We start from the raw sequence: 22,426 nt of genomic DNA, 5'->3' as shown, positions 1-22,426 counted from the left end.
ACTGCCCTCCAGGGCCACAGCAGAGAGCTGTCCTGGAAGAGGAGCAACTGGAACTAGAACCCAGCACCCTTATGGGATGCTGGCACAGCAGGGGGAGGATTAACCAAGTGAGCCACAGTGCTGGCCCCTCCTCTCTTAAATTTGAAACCAGCTGAGAAAACTGCCCTTGTTATAGACTGATTCAGAACCTACTAAGGAAACTGTACTAAATTGACTGAATTGACTACTAAACCAATATATAAATTTAATTAGAAAAAATTTCAAGATTCCAGCACTTGAGTCACATGAAACAATTTTTAAGAAATTTTAAGGCAAATGGCCAACAATAATTATTTTTTTCATATTTTGCAAGGGATACCAAATTTTAATTCTCAAATCTTGTCTAGTGTAGTTATTTGCATAAAATCTTAACTGGCTATTTTTGTGCCAGGTACCTGGCTAAATATTTTTTAATATATTTATTTTAACTTACAATGAGTTTTTAACAGATTCAATGTGATTTGTAGCTATGATTCTAAAAACATAATGATATTCTCTTCAGAAATACCTTAACATTTGTAGAAAACTCAAATAGATCAATTTCTCTATTAACAGATTCAGAAATAGGCTTCCAGGTCCATTTTACCACATAATTGTACTCAGATTTGTTCATTCAAAGACATTCATCTAACTTTTACTATGTGCTGGGGAATTATTCCAGGTATAGGAAGCACATGAAATACACCCACAAAAACCCCTGCTTTGGCAGAATCTCCTATACTGATTTGTTACTAATGTCTACATTGTATCTAAGCTTTACTTTAGGCTTCTGATTCAAAACAGTCCATAACCCAATCTTTCTTTGTTTCTCTCCCTTTTCCTCAATCCATCTCTGTCTTATTCTGTGTTTTTATAGTTCTATGTTTGGCATTAAAATAATATCCAGGATATGCAGGCAAAAGAAAAGAACACTATTTTTTTTAAGAACACTCTTTTTTGGCTGACGCTGCGGCTCAATAGGCTAATCCTCCGCCTGCGGCGCCGGCACACCGGGGCGCCGGATTCTGTCCCGGTTGCCCCTCTTCCAGGCCAGTTCTCTGCTATGGCCCCAGGAGTGCAGTGGAGGATGGCCCAAGTGCTTGGGCCCTGCACCCCATGGGAGACCAGGAGAAGTACCTGGCTCCTGCCTTTGGATCAGCGCGATGCGCTGGCCGCGGCGGCCATTGAGGGTGAAACAACGGCAAAGGAAGACCTTTCTCTCTGTCTCTCTCTCTCTCTCTCTCTCACTGTCCACTCTGCCTGTCTAAAAAAAAAAAAATAAATAAAGAACACTATCTTTTTTAATCATGAGACATTCCTAATGTTCTCATATACATATGTGATGAAATTCAAACTTAATTATTCTATACGTTTTCATGTATCAATAATTAATATAAACTTCTTACAGAATACACTGTCAAAGTTCAAAAAATAACCTAATAGTGTAAAATATTTCTTCTTTACGCCAATGTTGGTATTACCAATTTAAATGCTTATTATAATTATTGATTAATATTAAGTAATAACATTAATAATAATAATACCTGCTTATACTCTTTAATAGTGCTTAGCTGAACTATTAAAATTACAGTTTTTAAATGAAAATGACGTAATTCAAGTCCTTATAACTAAAAGCCTCTGCCTGCAGTGCCAGTATCCCATATGGGCAACTCCACTTCCAATCCAGCTGTCTGCTATGGCCTGCAAAACAGCAGAAGATGGCCCAAGTCCTTGGGTCTCTGTGCCAATGTGGGAGACCTGGAAGAAGCTCCTGGCTCCTGGCCCAGACTGTCCAGCTCTGGTTGTTGCAGCCATTTGGGGAATGAACCAGCAGATGGAAGAATTTCACTCTTCCTCTGCCTCTGCCTCTCTGTAATTCAGACTTGTTTTTTTTTTTTTTTTTTTGACAGGCAGAGTGGATGAGAGAGAGAGACAGAGAGAAAGGTATAGAGAAAGGTCTTCCTTCGCCGTTGGTTCACCCTCCAATGGCCACCGCGGCCGGCGTGCTGCGGCTGGCGCACTGAGCTGATCCAATGGCAGGAGCCAGGTGCTTCTCCTGGTCTCCCATGGGGTGCAGGGCCCAAGCACTTGGGCCATCCTCCACTGCACTCCCTGGCCACAGCAGAGAACTGGCCTGGAAGAGGGGCAACCGGGACAGAATCCGGCGCCCCGACCGACCGGGACTAGAACCTGGTGTGCCGGTGCCGCAAGGCGGAGTATAAGCCTAGTGAGCCTTGGCGCCGGCCCAGACTTTCAAGTAAATAAATAAATCTTAAAAAAAAAAAAAAGCAAAAACAAAAACAAAAACAAACAGAATTGGGAGTTCAAAATGGACTTCTCCAATTTGCAAGTGTCTGCAGAACATCTCTATGTGGATGCCCAGATTCCCTTTGCAACTTCCACACTTGATTATCTTCTGCAACCTCTCACGCTTGAGACCTGGGAGTTATATATAGCTCATGTCATCAGATCAAGTTTTTCTTGTGAAGCTGCTTGACAACTACAAAAGCAGTTATAACAAAGTACAGACAGAATAATTGTGTTTTTCAAGCATATGCAGTCACATCCCTGAAGCAATATATGACATAACATCATTAGTATTTTCAAAGAGCTTCATGGGTGAATGATTTTTAAAATTTAAAAATAATTCCACAATTAATATTAGTCATGGCTATATTAAGTTTTGAAAGTAAACAGTTAATTAGTTGTATCTGAATTTCTAATGTCTTTACTCTCTGTCCATACCATATTTATATTGCTCTCATTTTTATTTCACAATAATTATGAAAAGATTTTTCATTTAGATCTCTGATTTTAAATTCTTTTATAAGATTTCACTCTGTATGGCAGTGTAAGACTAATGATACCATGTTCTTATCATTCATGTTCTCAAGAATCTAAATTATGCTTTGACCTTCTAAGCCCATCCCAGGATTTCAAGGCTCCTCTTGTATGGCTGAATCCTTCTGCTACAATTTTCTTCAATTTCTCATATGACTGCTGTACTCAACCGGGGCTCTAGGCCACCTTCTAAACACAGAAACCATTTATTGAAGCTCAATGAATTACTAAGCATGGCCTCTTATTTCACGTGATAACATTTTTAGGTAAATCTGATGGCCTTCATTCAGTAAATAAGGAAATCGAGGCACAAAAATATTAAGTAATTTCAGTCACAACTCTAGCTAGTGATGAAGAACCAAATTCATGTCATCATATGATAAAGCTAGCATTGTTTACGCCACACTTCGTAACTCTCAGCTGCTCGTCTGTATTTTTAAAAATCCTGATTTAAATGCTTTATCTCCATGAAGCTTTCATAGATTGCTCTACACTGTAGCAGTGCCTCCTCTCCCTACCTTCTGAGAGATCAACTCAATAATATAAAGGCTGAATAGCCACCATTCAATAGCTCATGTATATTTCCATGAATATGAACCTTGGAAATGGAAATAATACCTTACCAATATTTGTGAATTCTGTATTCCTAAGCATAATCCTGAGCATGTGGTAGTGATATTAGCATTAAAAATGCTTTGATATACAGATGATTGATTATATTTTATAAGATACATCAGTAATGCCAATTCCTATCAACAGACAAATACTCAGATATAAATATTTAATGTAAACTAAGAATAGGAAACTTATAGTGCATATGTTGCTTAACCTAATTTGTGCCAATAATAAAATACAATATTATGCTTACAGGAAGAGCCAACAGAAAGCACCTTCTATTGGATTAGTAAGCTTTCATAGAAACAGGTAGGGTGCCAACAATAATAGGACAGTTTTATGTGCAGTTATTCCTTTGTAGGTATAGTTAATATTTTTTAACTTTTATTTAATGCATATAAATTTCCAAAGTACAGCTTATGGATTACAATGGCTTCCCCCCCATAACGTCCCTCCCACCCGCAACCCTCCCCTTTCCCACTCCCTCTTCCCTTCCATTCACATCAAGATTCATTTTCGATTCTCTTTATATACAGAAGATCAGTTTAGCATACATTAAGTAAGGATTTCAACAGTTTGCTCCCACACAGAAACATAAAGTGAAAAACACTGTTTGAGTACTAGTTATAGCATTAAATCTCAATGTACAGCACACTAAGGACAGAGATCCTACATGAGGAGTAAGTGCACAGTGACTCCTGTTGTTGAATTAACAAATTGACACTCTTGTTTATGGCCTCAGTAATCACCCTAGGCTCTTGTCATGAGGTGCCAAGGCTATGGAAGCCTTTTGAGTTCACCAATTCTGATCATATTTAGACAAGGCCATGGTCAAAGTGGAAGTTCTCTCCTCCCTTCAGAGAAAGGTACCTCCTTCTTTGATGACCCGTTCTTTCCACTGGGATCTCACTCGCAGAGATCTTTCATTCAGGGTTTTTTTGTTTGTTTGTTTGTTTTTCCCAGAGTATCTTGGCTTTCCATGCCTGAAATACTCTCATGGGCTTTTCAGCCAGATCCGCATGCCTTAAGGGCTGATTCTGAGGCCAGAGTGCTGTTTAGGACATGTGCCATTCTAGGAGTCTGCTGTGTATCTCACTTCCCATGTTGGATCGTTCTCTCTGGATAGACCAATGGAACAGAATTGAAACATCAGAAATCAATGCAAACATCTACAGCCAACTCATATTTGATCAAGGATCCAAAACCAATCCCTGGAGTAAGGACAGTCTATTCAATAAATGGTGCTGGGAAAATTGGATTTCCACGTGCAGAATCATGAAGCAAGACCCCTACCTTTCACCTTACACAAAAATTCACTCAACATGGATTAAAGACTTAAATCTACGACCTGACACCATCAAATTATTAGAGAGCATTGGAAAAACCCTGCAAGATATAGGTACCAGCAATGACTTCTTGGAAAACACCCCAGAAGCACAGGCAGTCAAAGCCAAAATTTACATTTGGGATTGCATCAAATTGAGAAGTTTCTGTACTGCAAAAGAAACAGTCAGGAGAGTGAAGAGACAACCGACAGAATGGGAAAATATATTTGCAAACTATGCAACTGATAAACGGTTGATAACCAGAATCTACAAAGAAATCAAGAAACTCCAGAACATCAAAACAAACAACCCACTTAAGAGATGGGCCAAGGACCTCAATAGACATTTTACAAAAGAGGAAATCCAAATGCCAACAGACACATGAAAAAATGTTCAACATCACTAGCATCAGGGAAATGCAAATCAAAACCACAATGAGGTTTCACCTCACCCCAGTTAAAATGGCTCACATTCAGAAATCTACCAACAATAGATGCTGGAGACGATGTGGGGAAAAAGGGACACTAACCCAATGTTGGTGGGAATGCAAACTGGTTAAGCCACTATGGAAGTCAGTCTGGAGATTCCTCAGAAACCTGAAGATAACCCTACCATTCAACCCAGCCATCCCACTCCTTGGAATTTACCCAAAGGAAATGAAATTGGCAAAAAAAAACAAGCTGTCTGCACCTCAATGTTTATTGCAGCTCAATTCACAATAGCCAAGACCTGGAACCAACCCAAATGCCCATCAACAGTAGACTGGATAAAGAAATTATGGGACATGTACTCTATGGAATACTATACAGCAGTCAAAAACAACGAAACCCGGTCATTTGCAACAAGATGGAGGAATTTGGAAAACATCATGCTGAGTGAATTGAGCCAGTCCCAAAGGGACAAATATCATATGTTCTCCCTGATCGGCGACAACTAACTGAGCACCAAAGGGGAAACCTGTTGAAATGAAATGGACACTATGAGAAACAGTGACTTGATCAGCTCTTGTCCTGACGGTTGATGTACAATGTAATACTTTATCCATTTTAGTATTTTTTTTGTTCTAGTACCATTGGTTGAACTTTGTGATGAACACACAATTATTCTTAGGTGTTTAAATTTTAACTGAAAAGTGATCTCTATTAGGAATTTGGAAAATATTATGCTGAGTGAAATAAGCCAATCCCAAAGGGACAAATACCATATGTTCTCCCTGATCGGTGACAACTAACTGAGAACCAAAAAGGAAACCTGTTAAAGTGAAATGAACACTATGAGAAACGGTGACTTGATCAGCCCTCACCCTGACTGTTGATGAGCAACTTGATATGTTATCCCTCTTAATATTTTTTTTGTTTGTTCTACTTAATACTTTCGGTTGAACACTGTAATCAATACACAATTCTTCTTAAGTGCTGAAGCTTAACTGAAAGTGATCACTGTTAAATATAAGAGTGGGAATAAGAGAGGGAAGAGATGTGCAATTCGGGACATGCTCAACATGACTTACCTCAAAAGGTAGAGTTAGAAACATACCAGGGGATTCCAATTCAATCCCATCAAGGTGGCATGTACCAATGCCATCTCACTAGTCCCAGTGATCAATTTCAGTTCACAATTGATCATAATGATAGGACTAAGAACCAAAGGGATCATTTAAACAAGAATAGTGTCGGTATAGTTAATATTTAATGATAATTTTTGATGTAAATACTCAACATGTAATCTATCCCCATTATATATTCTACAGTTTACAATTATTAATTTTCCTATCGATTTCCCAGAGAACAGTCTCATAATTTGTAAAGTCATTTAGAACTTTCGTGTTTAATCATCAAAAATAAGAAGATGGGGGCTGGTGTTGTAGTACAATGGTTTAATCCACTGTTTTCAATAACAGCACCCCATATCTAATGCTATTTGGAGCCCTAGCTACTCTATATCTGATCCAACTTCTTGCTAATGCTCCAGGGAAAGCAGTGGAAGAGGGCCAAAGTACTTGGGCCCTGTCATCCAAGTGGGAGATCCTAATAGATTTCCTGGTTTCTGGCATCAGCCTAACACAGACGTGGCTGCTGTGACCACTTGGGGAGTGAACCAGCAGATGGAATATATTTCTCTCTGTCTCACACACTCTCTCTCTCCTCCTTCCTTTTCTCTCTCTCTGCCTTTTAAATAAATAAAAACAAATGACAATAATTCTGGTTAACATTTAACATACACACAGAAATGTGAATTACCATGACTACTTAAGTGCAGATTAAAATTTGTGTAAATGAATATATGCAAATACTTTAAGAGCAATAATATGAATAATGTATTTTCACTGTACAGAGAAACATAAGTATATTTATATTCCTTTGTATAGGTAGATATAGACATATAAGTCTGCTTATTTAGATATAAAATACTAGGGTTAACAAGATTGTAATTAACCAGAATTTTCCTCAGGGATTATAGTTTCCTTTTTTCTGCCCTTTTTACCTCCCAACTTTTATCACCTGCCTTGAGTGTCCAGCTAATTTCTTAGATTTTTCACTTGGAAATCTACTTTTAGAAGTGTATTTTTAGTGTATTGAGCTGGCATTGCTCCAGAGTGAGACAAACTGCCTCTTGGGATGCTGGCATCAATATCTTGGTGATGGTTCAGATCTCAACTTTTCTTATACCAAAACACATTCCTGCTAATGTGCCTGGGGAAGCATTGGAGAATGACCCACATATTTGGGCCTCAGTCACCCAAGTGAGAGACACAGATTAAGTTCCTGGCTCTTGGGTTTGGCTTAGTGCAGCCCTGACTATGTGGCCATTTAGGGAGTGAACCAGCAACTGGAAGATCTCAATCTTTGTCTTTCTCTCTCTCTTTCCCTTTTAAAAGGCAGAGATGTCTTATTTTAGAAGCTTTTGAAAATTAACAGGCAATAAAGTAATGGATTTTCTCCCTAAAGAATATTTTTGTACTTAACTAGTAGCATAAAAATGGGTTGAATCAACTGTGATAAACCATATAAAACTACCGATTTTGAGAACAAAATTGGTTGAATGTAGGTTAAAGGCTTACTTGGTCATAAGAATAAGTTTTATAAATTTTTCATGTTCTGGTTAGGGATTCTGAATTTCAAATTCCTCCCATAGTATTTTGTAAATCCTGTTCAGTTGCCCAATAGATTTATAAGGAGCAGTATGTGATCATCATTCCATTGCTTTGGCTTAGCAGGGAAAGCCACCACCTGCAGTGCCGGCATCCCGTATGGGCGCTGGTTCGAGTCCCAGCTGCTCCACTTCCAATCCAACTCTCTGCTATGGCCTGGGAAAGCAGTAGATGGTAGCCCAAATCATTGGGCCCCTGCACCCGTGAGGGAGATCAGGAAGAAGCTCCTGGCTCCTGACTTCAGATTGGCGCAGTTCCAGCCCTTGCGGCCAATTGTGGAGAGAACTAGTGGATGGAAGACCTCTCCCTCTCTCTCTCCTTCTCTGCCTATCCTTCTCTCTTTGTGCAACTGGCTTTCAAGTGAATAAATACATCTTTAAAAATATATACTACCAGAAAACATGGAGTCTATTTTAATTTTAGTGTCTATTTTATTGCCAATTACTTTTCATCTATGTAAATGCATCTGATTGATTTTTGACAAAGGTACCCACAATATACATTGGAGAAAAGATAGTCTTTTTAATAAATGATGGTGGTAAAACTTGACATACATAAGTAGAAGAATGAATTTGCATCCCTACTTCTCACCATGAACAAAAACCAACTCAAGATGTATCAAAGACCTAAATGTAAGAACAGACATTATGAAGTCACCGGAAGAAAATTTAGGTGAATTGCTTCAAGACATTAATTTGGGCAATGATTTCTGGCTAAGATCCCAAAAGCACTGGTAATGAACACAGAACTAGACAAAAGGGATTACATCAAACTCAGAAACTTCTATAAAACAATAAAGGGAAGAAACTTCTGAAGCAGTGGGAGAAAAATATTTACAAGTTACTTATCTGAAAAAGGCTTAATTTTTTGAATAAACTAAGAACTCAGCAAAAGCAAAAACAAACCATTTCATTTAAGACATGGGCAAAGGACCTGAAAAGACAGTTCCCAAAAGAAGAAATGCAATGCTTAACAAGCATATTTTTTAAAATGCTTACAGCCAACATTATGGCATAGGTAGTAAAGCCACCGCCTATGATGCCTGCATCACATATGTGTGCCAGTTCATGTTCCAGCTGCTCCACTTCTGATGCAGATCCTTGCTAAAAGCCTGAGAAAAGCAACAGAAGATGGCCCACATGTTTGGGCCTCTGCTACCCACGTGGGAGACCCAGATGAAGTTCCTGGCTCGTAACTTTGGTCTGCCAGAGCCCTGGTTGTTGCAGCCATTTAGGGAATCAAACAGCAGATGAAAGACATCTCAATCTCTGTGTCTGTCCCTCTCTCTGTCATTATGACTTTCAAAAATATAAATAAATCTGGAAAACAAATGCTCAGTATCACTAAACAGCAAGGGAATGCAAATCAAAACCAAAATTAAGTGTTAATTCAGCCCTGTTAGAATGAATATTATCCAAAAAAGAGGGTAAGAAATGCTGGTGAGTATATGGAAAAAGGAAATTTTTTTAAAGATGTATTTATTCATCTGAAAGTCAGAATTACACAAAGAGAGAGGCAGAGGCAGAGGGCGAACAAGTAGAGAAGTCTTCCATCTGCTGTTTACTCCCCAGATGGCTGAAATGGCCAGGGTTGGGCCAGAACAAAGCAAGGAGTCAATAGCTTCATTTAGGTCTCCCACATGGGTGCAGAGGCCCAAGCACTTGGGCCGTATTCAACTGCTTTCCCAGATGCATTAGCAGGGATGTGGATCTGAAGAGGAGCAGCCGGGACCTGAACCAGCACCCATATGAGATGCCAGCACAGTGGCTTTACTGGCTTTATTGCCCCAAATAAAAGGGAATTCTTATACACCATTGATAAGAAAGTAAATTAGCACAGTCACTATTAAAATAGTGTGGAGATTTCTTTAAAAAGTAGAAATAGAACTGCCAAATGTGCTAGTAATCCCAGTACTGAGTATGTATCCTAAAAACATGGCATCATTGTGTTAATGAGACACCTGCCTCATCATGTTTATTACAACACTGTTTACAAAAGCCAAGATAAGGAATTAACCAAGTAATGCTTCATCAAATGAATGGAAAAAGAAATATATGCATATTTATATATATATAAATAAACACTATATCTGATATATGCCTCTGTGTGTATGTGTGTGTGTGTGTGTGTGTTTACAGATATAGCATGTATGCTCTCCCTCATATGTGGGAGCTGAAAAAAACTCCAAAAAACAAACAAAGAAAAAGAAACTGAATCTAAACACAGAATGTTGATTACTATAGGTGGAGCAGGCAGGCATACAGGTTAAAATCCATTAAGTTTGTGAGCTAGAAGACCACGCCTTCGCTATGCCCCTGTGTGATCTCACACCTTACCTGATACCTTCACCATGCCCCTGTGTCACCTCATGCCCCACCTGGCCACACCTGGGTTCCCACCAGCCAATCAGGTTAATTAACCACTCCCCTTTGGAAGTGGGTTAAAAGCCTTGGACACCGTGTGTCCCTGCCCTTGGCCCTTCTCTTTTTCCCTGGCCTCGTTCCAGAAGGGGCTTGCTGTAGCCCTGCGCCTCCAGGGCCCATGGCCTTCAGGCCACCAGCCCTAGGCTTCCTGGCTTAGATGCTCCTCCATGTGGCTGGTTCCTGGTGCTCTGTATGAACCCAGATTTACCTCTCTCTCTTAAATAAAGCTCTCACCCTCCTATGCATCTTTCTCACTAAATAAAAACCTAAAATGTTCCATGCTGCTTCTTTTATCTGTGCCAGTATTTAGAATTCTTCTCTAAATATTAGGTAAGAACCCTTTTGGGCTTATTAATATTGGAGATTTATTAGCAAGCATATGATGAAATCATAAGGCACCCCGAATTCCGATAGCATATGTGGCACCCCAGATAGCACTCCTGGGGAACTCTAAAGGGCCACATATTTGTATAAATTTTAGGGGGTCACCTCCGATTTCAGGGGCTTAGAGAAGAGAGAGAAATAGAGGGGATTTGGGTTTTACAAAGTGAGGGAAGATGGTTGTAGTTCACTGATTGTGACGATATTATACTTACATGAGATCCTAATAATAGGTGAATCTGGGTTTAATTTATATGGAAACTCTGTACCACTATACAGCTTTTATTTTGTAAATTTTAAACTGTTCTGAAATGAAAAGTGTTTTCCAAAAAAGTATTTGGGGAGAGTATATCAAGGTTTTTTTTTTTTTTTTTTCTTTTACTGTTTTACATTTCTCAAGGCTTGAATTAGCATTTAGGATAAAATCTGCCTTGTTCAGATCAACTAAGACATTTATTTAAAGAACAATCTTAGAGTATCCTTACCTGGTTTGGATGTCTTTTCATCTTTTTTAGTTTCAGATCCTGGGGGAAAACATACAGACACACAGACACACACACACAAACATGGAAAAATAAGTGTTTGAATTAATAATAAATACTAAATGGCAAGTTTCATATATGCTCCTAGTCTGTTTTCAATTTCAGTTACAGTTACACGATTTTATCAAAATATTAATGGAACACATATCTTTATTGATTATAAATTAACAAATAAAAGTACTCCAATTTAAAATCCACTTTGCTAAAATATTTCATACTAATAAAGAAATCTGACATCTTTGTTTTAATAAGAGCTAATATCTTGAGAGTCCTGAGTTCTCTAATATTGCAGATAAGGAAATTAAAAGCTTCTCCAAAAATAAGTATAATATTTTTTCTAATTCAACCAGTTTTCTATTTTTGAGTATCATATGTCCAGTTCATAGAGCTCCATCTGGTGGTTAACTTAATAGTTTTAAAATGATACAATGTTTTATCATTACCTCTATGACTATTAATACTATAAAATAAATTAAATCAGCTTATGTTCAGTATAATAATATACATAATCACTAAAATTAAATATTTCATGTTGTTATAACATAATTCCTTTTGTACAGATATCCTGCATTTGAACATATTAGTAAAGAATAAATACACAGTTTTTAAAACACTATCCAATTATTACTTATGGTTCCATCCTGACCAATATGAGAGTTGACAATGTTCTCATGTTGTCAGTTCATCCATTTACTTAACCAATCTTTCGAAGACTTTATAGTTCTCCCCTTACAGGCATAGAATTATGTTTTGTTTCATGGAAGAGTTCTATATATGGTCACTCCTGTTTCAAACAGAAAAAAGACTGATTTCATAGTTGGCTGCTGATCAAGAATAGACCATATATCTGGGACATGGTTAGCTATCTTTATTCAAATTTTAGCTTAAAAGATTTCAACTTTTTGAAATTGTAATGAGAAAAAATAGGCCTCATTTGTTTAAGTGAGGTACTTTATTTAACAGAGAATTACATAGTCATTCGCACCCTACTTCCTATAATACTTGAACACACAATCTGTAAAAAGTGCTGTTAGTGCTATTATTGCACTTTAACACTTTTTGTACATATATTATCATTTTAGTTAACACATTTCACTTAATTGATTAGGTCATATCCTATTTTTAGTGTTTTCTATGATCCCAAATAGTATAGAAGTATATACTATATGAAGTACATGAAGTATAACCCTGCCTTTAGAGTTTGAGCTTCCTTAAGACAAAAACTATTTATTGATTACAGAGTGCCAGTATTTGGTGAAATATCTAATATATGTGGTATATGTTCAATAAATCTTGCTGAATAAGTTAATGAGTAAAGAAAATAATAATTAAAGAAGGACCAAATGCTCCCTCTTTTGTGTCTTTAGTTCTAGATTACATTGATTCATTTTTTCTTTCTAGATCTAGAAGTGAGCATTCAATTTCACATAGATTTTACATTTATAATTTACTTTAGAAACCTTTTTTAAAAAATTGGGTGGTAGCCGGCACCGTGGCTCATTTGGCTAATCCTCTGCCTGCGATACCAGTACCCAGTTGGGGCGCCACGTACTAGTCCTGGTTGCTCCTCTTCCAACGGAAGATGGCCCAAGTACTTGGGTCCCTCCACCCACATGGGAGACTGGGAAGAAGTACCCAGCTCCTGGCTTCGGATGGGTGCAGCACCGGCTGTAGGGGCCATTAGGGGAGTGAACCAACAGAAGGAAGACTTTTCTCTCTATCTCTCTCTCACTGTCTATAACTCTCTTTCTGTCTCTCTCTCGCACTAACTCTGGCCAAAAAAAAAAAAAAAAAAAAAAAAATTGGGTGGTAATCTTTCTATGCTCAATCATAGCAAATATCACCTTCCATTATTGTGTTTCCTGATGTTGTATGCTTTATTTCAGTCAGTTTAGGCTAATGTTAAGTCATTTTTGTATTTCCTTATTTTGAAATAAATCACTTATCTTTTTTTGGTGGTGAATTAAATTAGGCTTTGAAGAAAAGGGAACATCTCTCTATTTTTCTACTAATGATTTCACCTTTATTGAATTTACTATGTAGACAACAATACAGTTTAAACTTGAGAGCAAAATAGAAAAAATGTAACAAAAAGCATTAATGTTTGTGGGTTAATTATTATAGTCTAACTACTGGTAAATTGTTAAGTTGGATTATTCCATTATTGTATAAAGTAAGTGGTATTTGTCTCCCATCTTGCAGGTGAGAGACTCAAAGGCTTACAGAGGTTAAGTAATTTGCAGATACTCATCCAACCGTCAAATTGCAGAAATAGGGCTTCATCTTTCCAGCCTGTTCCCTTTCACCACAGGGAATATCCCAAGGACATATAGAATGATCCTGGTCTTGTTATGAGTTCTCAGTTTTTGAAGTGTCACTGATTTAAATATTTAAATATTTAAATTTCTTAAATAAATTCCCAGAACCTCAAATCTTTTCTTCCTAGAAAAGGGTTCACCAGCCCTTTGCCCATCAAGTCAGAGTATCTATCTAAAAGAACCTGGCACTCACTCTATAAATCACATATTTAAAACCTTGAAATGGAATAATCACAGACTTATTGTTCATCAAAAGATTACTGGAAAACAGAAAGTTGAGGAGAAATTTTTATCCACTTTGTGAACAAAACTTTCAGAACCTACTTTATGAAACACAAAAAAATTTATAAGCACTTCTATCCAACTTATAAGCCCATTATCCAACTTGCAAGAGGCTGTCACTATGGTAGAACTGCTGCTTTTTTTTATGTTACATAAACAGTAATACCAAGATGACCTCATACAAGTTATAAATACTTTTGGAAGGGTTTGAGGTAACAAAATCTGGATTTAAAATCAAGCTATGTCAATATTTGTCACTAATGAAATAGAAAAATAATTGTTACATTGATAGGGAAAATTAAGTGACAAATGTAACAAAAGTAGTTATTTTTTAATTACTCTTTTAAACTCAATGCATGGATTTTCAGGATAATTTTCTCTTATTTCCTTTCAGAACTGCAGTTTCATCCTTGAATACGCAAAACAGTAATTCATATGTGAGAAATTCTTAAGATATTGCCCAAGGTGAGCAGCAGTTTTATTATGCTGCTTGGTCCATCAGCACAAAATCTGTTGATGGTAGTTCTATTGATGGTTGAGTCTCCAATTTTTTGATCATATGAGAATTATGCTCTTAACTGTGACTTGTTTCTGGTCATATAAATATTTACATATATATTCTTTTTAATTTTTAAAGATTTATTTATTTATTTGAAAGGCAGAGTTTACAAAGCGGCAGAGGGAGGGAGAGAGAGAGAGAGAGAGAGAGAGAGTGTTCTTCCTCCCCTGATTAACTCCCCAGAGGGCCACAACGACTGGAGCTGGGCTGATCCAAAGCCAAGAGCCAGGTGCTTCTTCTGGGTCTCCCATGTGGATGCAGAGGCCCAAGGACTTGGGCCATCTTCTACTGCTTTCCCAGGCAATAGCAGAGAGCTATATTGGAAGTGGAGCACCCGGGACTCGGGACTGGATTGTTGGCACTGCAGGCGGCAGCTTTACCTCCTATGCCACAACACTGGCCCCAAAATACACATTTTAAAAGTTTATTTAAAACTATTGTACAGAGACTCTTTAGTAAATTATGGTCAATGTTGGCAATCAGGACATGAAAGTAAGAAAGAGAAAAGGAAACTTATTTTTGAGTTTATCTTTGCTATTCATTTCCCTACTACTGGGTAGAATTGTATAACCACAAAATATTGAGTTGCCATGACCATGTGCCCCTAGAGCCCTTCATTTTTGGCTCCACATGCAAGCATAGCAGAAACGTGGAAGAAGACATCCCCATGCTGAGTTGTTGAGACAGACAGCCTGCCATTTCATATGCAGCACTGAATTTTCCAAGCTGTTGATTTCATTTATGAAATGTAAATTGCTGATGGCCTGGGGAGGGGACCTTCATTAATGATTTTTCAATGTCATCAACACTGTATTGTCAAGTGGAGCAACTCACTGAAAGACTGTAATAGTGATCCACACAATTTAAGAGTATTTATTTTGTCTTCATAAGAAAAAGAAATGAACTCAATTTAATAATGTTAAGAATTTGCATTCACCTCAGAATGACTCTATTTTAAGTAATTTGCAAGACAGGCACTGAATATTATTGATATTTTTCTCACTTTTTTATTGTCATTATTACATTTCCTTCTGTAGCATGGAGAGACCCTTATGTATAACAAAATAAACTAATAATTATTTTCCAGTAACTTATATGTTCCATTTGGCACATGGTATTCACTAGACTAAATATATTATATGCACTTAATATATGATATTCTTATAATATTTTATATATATTTACTGGCTCTCTATTCTAAAAACATAAATTCATATGTCTTGGGATGAATATCTATTTTGTCTGCTAAATGGTGGTGCTTATATTGTTCTTTGCAAAGAATTCTGGTAAATAAATATTTATTGAAAAAAATCAATGAATTATATAATCTTTCTTTATAATTCCTATGAGATAAATGTTATTAGACCTACTTTACAAAGGCAACATTAAGGCTTAATAATTTGTCTAAGTACTTACTCAATAGTGAGGTACAAACAGATTTGAATCTTGACTTTTATCTAATTCTGGAACAATATGTTTAACTTCAAAATCAAATGTTTAACTTCATTTTACATTGTTTAACAAAAATATGATCTGAAATTCCTGTCCTATTAATGAAAATTATTTTATGAGTGAAAAAGAACTGATTAAATTAGAACTGATCACAGAAATTGAATTCTGTTTCACATTTTCTTTAGAATTTTAAAAATTATGTTTATTTATTTGACAGGCAGAAAGAAAGATTAATTTTTTTTTTTTGACAGGCAGAGTGGACAGTGAGAGAGAGAGACAGAGAGAAAGGTCTTCCTGTGCCGTTGGTTCACCCTCCAATGGCCGCCGCGGCCGGTGCGCTGCGGCTGGAGCACTGCGCTGATCCGATGGCAGGAGCCAGGTACTTCTCCTGGTCTCCCATGGGGTGCAGGGCCCAAGGACTTGGGCCATCCTCCACTGCACTCCCTGGCCACAGCACAGAGCTGGCCTGGAAGAGGGGCAACCGGGACAGAATCCGGCGCCCTGACCGGGACTAGAACCCAGTGTGCCGGCGCCGCAAGGTGGAGTATTAGCCTAGTGAGCCGTGGCGCCGGCTTCATCTGCTGTTTCACTCCCCAAATTCCCACAATGTACTTCTGGCTGCCACTGAGGCCATGAACTGGGAATTCAACCCTGGTGTATCACATTTGTGGCAAGAACTCAATCACTTGGGCTGATCACCGTATTCTCTCAGGACCCAAACTGACAGAAGGTTAGAATGAGAAGCAGAGCAAGACCTGGCACTCAAGCTCTTTGATATGGAATGTGGATTCATATCCTGTGTCTTATACACTAAGCCAAACGCCCATGACATCTTAAGATTTTGATATATTACTTACTCCTGTCATTTAAAACTACCCAGAAGCCAGCACTGTTGCTCAGTGGATTAAGCCATCTCTTACAACACCAGCATCCCATATTGGAGTGCCAGTTCAAGTCTTCACCACTCTGCTTCCAATCCAGCTCCCTGTTAATGCTCCTGGGAAAGCAGGGAAAGATACCAAGTACTTGGGCTCCAGTCACCCATGTTGGGGACCCAGATGAAGTACCAGGCTCTTGGGTTTAGTCTAGACAATTCCCAGCCTTTCAGCCATTTGAGAAGAGAACCAGCGAATAGAAGATCTCTTTCTCTCTCTGTCTCTCACTGTGTAACACTCTTCCATTTGATTAAATAACATAAATCTTTAAAAAATCTATTCAGAGTGGCTATGTGAATGAATTAGCTTATAGACAGTTATTTCACAATAGAAGCTAATGCCCCATGTTACAGAGCATTGTGCTTTTCCATAACATCTATGTATACACAAAACATGCCCACACTACATGTTCTCTGTCTCTCTGTGTCTGTATCTGTCTATATTTTGCAAGTCCTATCCTAACTTGGCCAAAAAGAAAAATAATTATGATTTATAAGCTTCTGTAGGTGTAATTCTAAAATGACTAGTTCATAAGGAAAGTTCTTGATATATGATTCAATATTTTATGCCTAACCCCTGACTCTGCAATCCTTCTTTGGAAAGATTCCCATAGGAGTTTGATGCTCAGAAAGTTTGCTGAGTGGACACTAAAAACACAAATTTGGCTACAGGGCATTCTGTCTTTGCTGCACAGAATAAATGCATACTTAGCTCCTGCCTCATTGTGTCATCTTTTCAACTTCACGACCCCTGGTCTTTTGTGTATGCTAGAAACAGTGTAACACATTTCTGATCCTGTCCTTTTGACTTTATCTATTCTATCTTTTATGCCTACCTATGTAGGCTTCATTAGTCTTTCCTTCCTAGGGTGAAGGGCACACATTTAAATAGGTAAGATATAACTGGAGGCAGCTGCACACATTGTAAGTCACAGAAAGAATAGCTGGTCGTAACAAGGTTTTGTGATGTTATCTGAGGATTGTAGACAGCTGGGAAGATGTATTCCAACTAATGAACAAGTAGACTTCAATGGGTTCAGAATGTTGTGAAAAAGATTTCTTGCCAAGGTAAACAAATATTCTTTGTTTTACCTCATGAAAAAGATCCATTAACCAAATTTTGGCTTGCTACTCTCAGTACCTGCTGTGATTTTATTAAACTTGAAGTAATAATGAGCAATCAAGTTCATAAAAGTTCATATATATAAGTGTGCATAATACTATATATGGTTCAAATATGTAAAAATTATAGATGGCTTTACATGAAAAATAACACACTCAAATTTTAAAGGAAACTTGAAAAAGTCTGTTATGATATTTTAATAATTTCTAGTCAAAGAGAGAAGCATTTTAGAATGTAAAATATCTTGGAAGACAGGAGACACAGACTTGCAGAGTGGCATACTCTTATCCCAGTTCTCCCCTTTGAATGATAGTTTAAATGGAAAGAACAACACTAAGGGAATCATACTCGTTGTATTGGGATGCAAGCTTCTAATTTTATTTTTATTACATATATAGTTATACATGAATGATAGTTGTACATTAACTTTTTGAATGAAGGAAGAAATTCACATTACATACATTGCTCTTATAAAGCTATTATTATGGACAAAACTCTGGCTCCTGCAACCACATTTTAAAAATCAATTGTTCATTTACTTGAAAGCAAAGAGAGACAGTGAGAGATCTGCTATGTTGTGGCTCACTCCTCTGCGATTGCCAGGGCTAGGTACGCCAAACCAGGAGTTAGTAACTCCATCCTGCTCATCCATGTGTGTGGCAGAGACTTGAGCACTTGAGTTTTTATCTGCTACCTTCCCAGATGTATTAACAAGAAGGAGTATTGGAAGTGGAGGAATCAGTACTGAAATCATCAATTCAATATAGGATATGTGTGTCCGAAGAGGCAGTTTGATCCACTGAGCAACACTTCACTTCACTTTTCTTACTAACATATAACCTTTAGCAATTTGTCAAGTTAGAATTTGAAATAATCAGCATAACTGGAATAATTTTAGACATTAGTGTCTCTGTTATTAGCAAAACTTTCACTTTAATGATTCTTCAAAAATGAATCATCATGGATTTGTAATAGCATTTATTGACATTTTAAGCTCAAGAATCCTAATTGGTCATTTTTATATCAACAAATTATCTGTAACTTTACTCAATTCTTAGCAGATAAATAAAGTTATTTGGAAAACAAAAAATCATGATTACGTGTTAGAATAAATGTGTAGATATATTCCAATATTGAAGAAAGAAATTAATTTTTCCAGTGGCCATTAAGGAGTATACAAAGTAATTATTTCAGCATAGAAATATTAGATAATCATTTAATCTTTGTGCATCAATTTCTTCTCTGTTAACACAAGATTCATAATATTTTTTCTTAATATACTTAAAAGTAAAATTAAATCACATCAACAAGTTAAATCAGAAGGGAATAAAATCAACAGAAAATAAAATACTGATATTTATTATTAAATAAACTTCTATGGACTAAGTATTAGACTTTAAAACTATTATAGTAAGTCTTAATATATTTCAGAGGTTAACAGTATCATGAGTGGTAATTATATATGTGAATAGCAGTAATATTAGATAATTTTAAAAATTCAGAATGGTGAATCAAATATACAGATTAACTGAGCTTTCTCACTAGAGTTATTAGTTACCAAAGACAAATTAATTCTCTATAATACCAGCTTAAATAGAATCACTGAAAAACATTCATATGAGAATTTATTTTTAAAGCAAACGCTATATGTTGACCATTGGATATTAGCATATTTAGAGTCACTAAATGTAGCAATGTAACAACAATGGTCAAGTTTATACTGACATACATTGAGTTTACATATTCTTAAAGGTTCCCTTTGGAATAAGTTGCTGACCAATGGCCTTTGATTTTTTTTCTCTTAAAAACAGAATACACATCGCTTCTTGGCCTTTTGGCTAAGATCAAGTGTAAAAACAGAATACACAATATATAATCTTTCAAATCAGGTAAATTTGAATCTGGATAAATCAGAGGGTATTTAATCACCATTGGGAACCTTATAATGATATGCAAAAACTAATGACAACTGAACAGACATAAAATATCAACTTCTAGGAAATAAAGAGCAGTAAGATAGATTAGTAACACTGCCACTCAAACTGGTCGCACTCATACTAAGAATAGTCTGGATTCCGCAAGTTTAAGTACTAACTTTACTATTCACTAAGTTTATGTGGAACATTAGTCTTTTCATCCTCATCTCTTTCCAAAGGAACATTCAAACATGTTTCCTTTATTTTTAAAAGTAAAAACTGAAGATATTTAAAATGTCATTTGGTTATTTATCCCTTGTTCATTATATACTCTGACATACATTTTTCAGTTGAGTAACTAATTGTTCCCTTTGGATTTGCTCTCTTTGTGTCTTAAGAACTCCCCCTCTAAAAGTTTTATATATACGTATATATATATATTATTGGTTGACTCTTCCTCCATTTTGCTTAACATTTGAAGTTTGTTTTTACCATCATCCTGAAAGATCTTAAATTGGTTTCTGTGCAAACATAATGAAATTTAATTTTTCATATGAGACACAGTTATGTATTTTCATTTAATTGTCCAGTTACATATCTGCACTATAATATATTTCCCAACATTCAGGATTTCATTTACTGAATTACTATTATATTTTCTTAGTGTTTTTCCTATATGTATGTTAATTACATAATATTAAACTAAAATAATTCTGTCTCTTCACAAGACATCGTGAGTTGATAAATCACAGCAAAGGAAGGACCTCAAAACAATCTATCAGAAACATCAGACAAAATTACTAGATTAAATGAGAAATTTGAGTCATTCAAAAACTTTAAACAGACTGTTCAGGGCTGGCGCCACGGCTCAATAGGCTAATCCTCTGCCTGTGGCGCCTGCACTTCGGGTTCTAGTCCTGATCAGGGCGCCGGATTCTGTCCTGGTTGCTCCTCTTCCAGTCCAGCTCTCTGCTGTGGCCCGGGAGTGCAATGGAGGATGGCCCAGGTCCTTGGGCCCTGCACCCGCAAGGGAGACCAGGAGAAGCACCTGGCTCCTGGCTTCGGATCAGCGCGGTGCACTTGATAGTGCTCTCTAATGTCAATGATGACTAATTTCAAAATATGTTAGTTAAATGAATCTTATCCACAATAGTAGCAAAATCTTTAACAAAGAATAAATTTAACTTGATATTTACAATATTTTCATGTAGAAAATCAAGAACCACTTTTGAAATCAATTTAAAAAGACCTGAGTATATTTTTCAGTTGTCGTTTTCCTTTCTGCAATATAGCTCTTGTCTCTACAGCAACATATAAATACCAGTTCATATTTTAACTGGTATTTATATGTTACTGTTTTCTGTTCTGTTCTCCACTTCAGACACAGATTAACACTCCCTTTTAAGACTCACTTAAAACACTTGCATACCATAATGGACATTACTACCTTCGTCACATAGGAATACAATTGCTGGTCCATGATTCTCCATCCAGAGCCCAGCACCAACACAGTTTATCCTGACTCATTATCTTGTTTTCTATTCTGTTTTTCATCCAATTATGTTTTTCTCTTGACTTCACAAGGCTATGTCTTTAAAATTTATCCATCTAAGTTTTACGTTTGATTTTAAAGACTGGGGAAAAGAAGAGTTCTCGAAGCCTGAATATATGTACACTCATACACACACATACACATTTTACTCTTGGTATCTATATATATACATTGTAATGGAAAATGAGATTGTGAAAAGCTAAATTCTTTGTATCTACCACATAATAAGAATCTCAGATCCTAGATTTGGAACAATATTTTCATATTAATTAAATAGATGATTTTTGTGCCTAAGTGGCATTAACAACATATAGCAACAATATATAATGTCTTTAACATTATCCAAAGAAGAATATGCTATTGCTCTTTAAGTCTTGAAAGACTAGCACACAATAGATTAACTTCTTGTGAAAATGAGCAGGATATTGTCATATTATGTCTGATACTCCTTTAGGAGAAATTCAATGAGGCTTTTTAAAGGAGTTTTCTATTTACTAAAAGAAGTGTTGAACCTTTCATCTACCAACTTTTTTCCAATTACTACTGTTAACAAAAATTTATTTCAAATGAGGCTGTTCTAATATGTGTGAGATGACACTGATCCCTTTAATGGATAGCAAGGCTAAAGGAACACCACCTCCCAAGGGGGAAAGTAAAAGTCACGTAGCATATCATGATTCTGGTCACAGATAAAGTGCCCTACACTATCATTACATTAAGCACCGCAGATCTCAACTTTACTGGGATGTTTGAAAATAAAATGAATTCAATACATAGAATTTTGAAGCACCTTTAATGTTGTAGTACCCATCTGGGAGAGACCATTGTCACCTTAAGTGGGAAAACAAAAATGACTAATGAAATATTCTGCCGGTAAATTGAGGGCTCAACTTCTAAAGTAAAAATAACACAATGAAAATTAATATTTCTATTAATTACATCCAATGGACTTTTTATATAAGGTCTGCCTAATACTTTTCATTAGCAATTTTGA

The 22,426-nt window shown here is 36.6% G+C and overlaps 1 protein-coding gene across 1 annotated transcript in view; it reads right to left on the bottom strand.

Moving 5' to 3' along the window:
• The window catches only part of TRDN (triadin), a gene marked incomplete at its 5' end in the record, with an annotated part of 426,652 nt that overhangs the window by 72,456 nt on the left and 331,770 nt on the right, over nt 1–22,426 (bottom strand). The window contains 1 exon segment of the mRNA NM_001082743.1: nt 11,240–11,278. Within this exon segment, the coding sequence (NP_001076212.1) occupies nt 11,240–11,278 (39 nt within the window).

Source organism: Oryctolagus cuniculus, chromosome 5, assembly GCF_051225735.1.
Source record: "Oryctolagus cuniculus isolate XC-2025 breed Fujian yellow rabbit chromosome 5, ASM5122573v1, whole genome shotgun sequence".
NCBI classification, from domain to species: domain Eukaryota; kingdom Metazoa; phylum Chordata; class Mammalia; order Lagomorpha; family Leporidae; genus Oryctolagus; species Oryctolagus cuniculus.
This window is presented reverse-complemented; position numbering and strand designations above follow the sequence as displayed.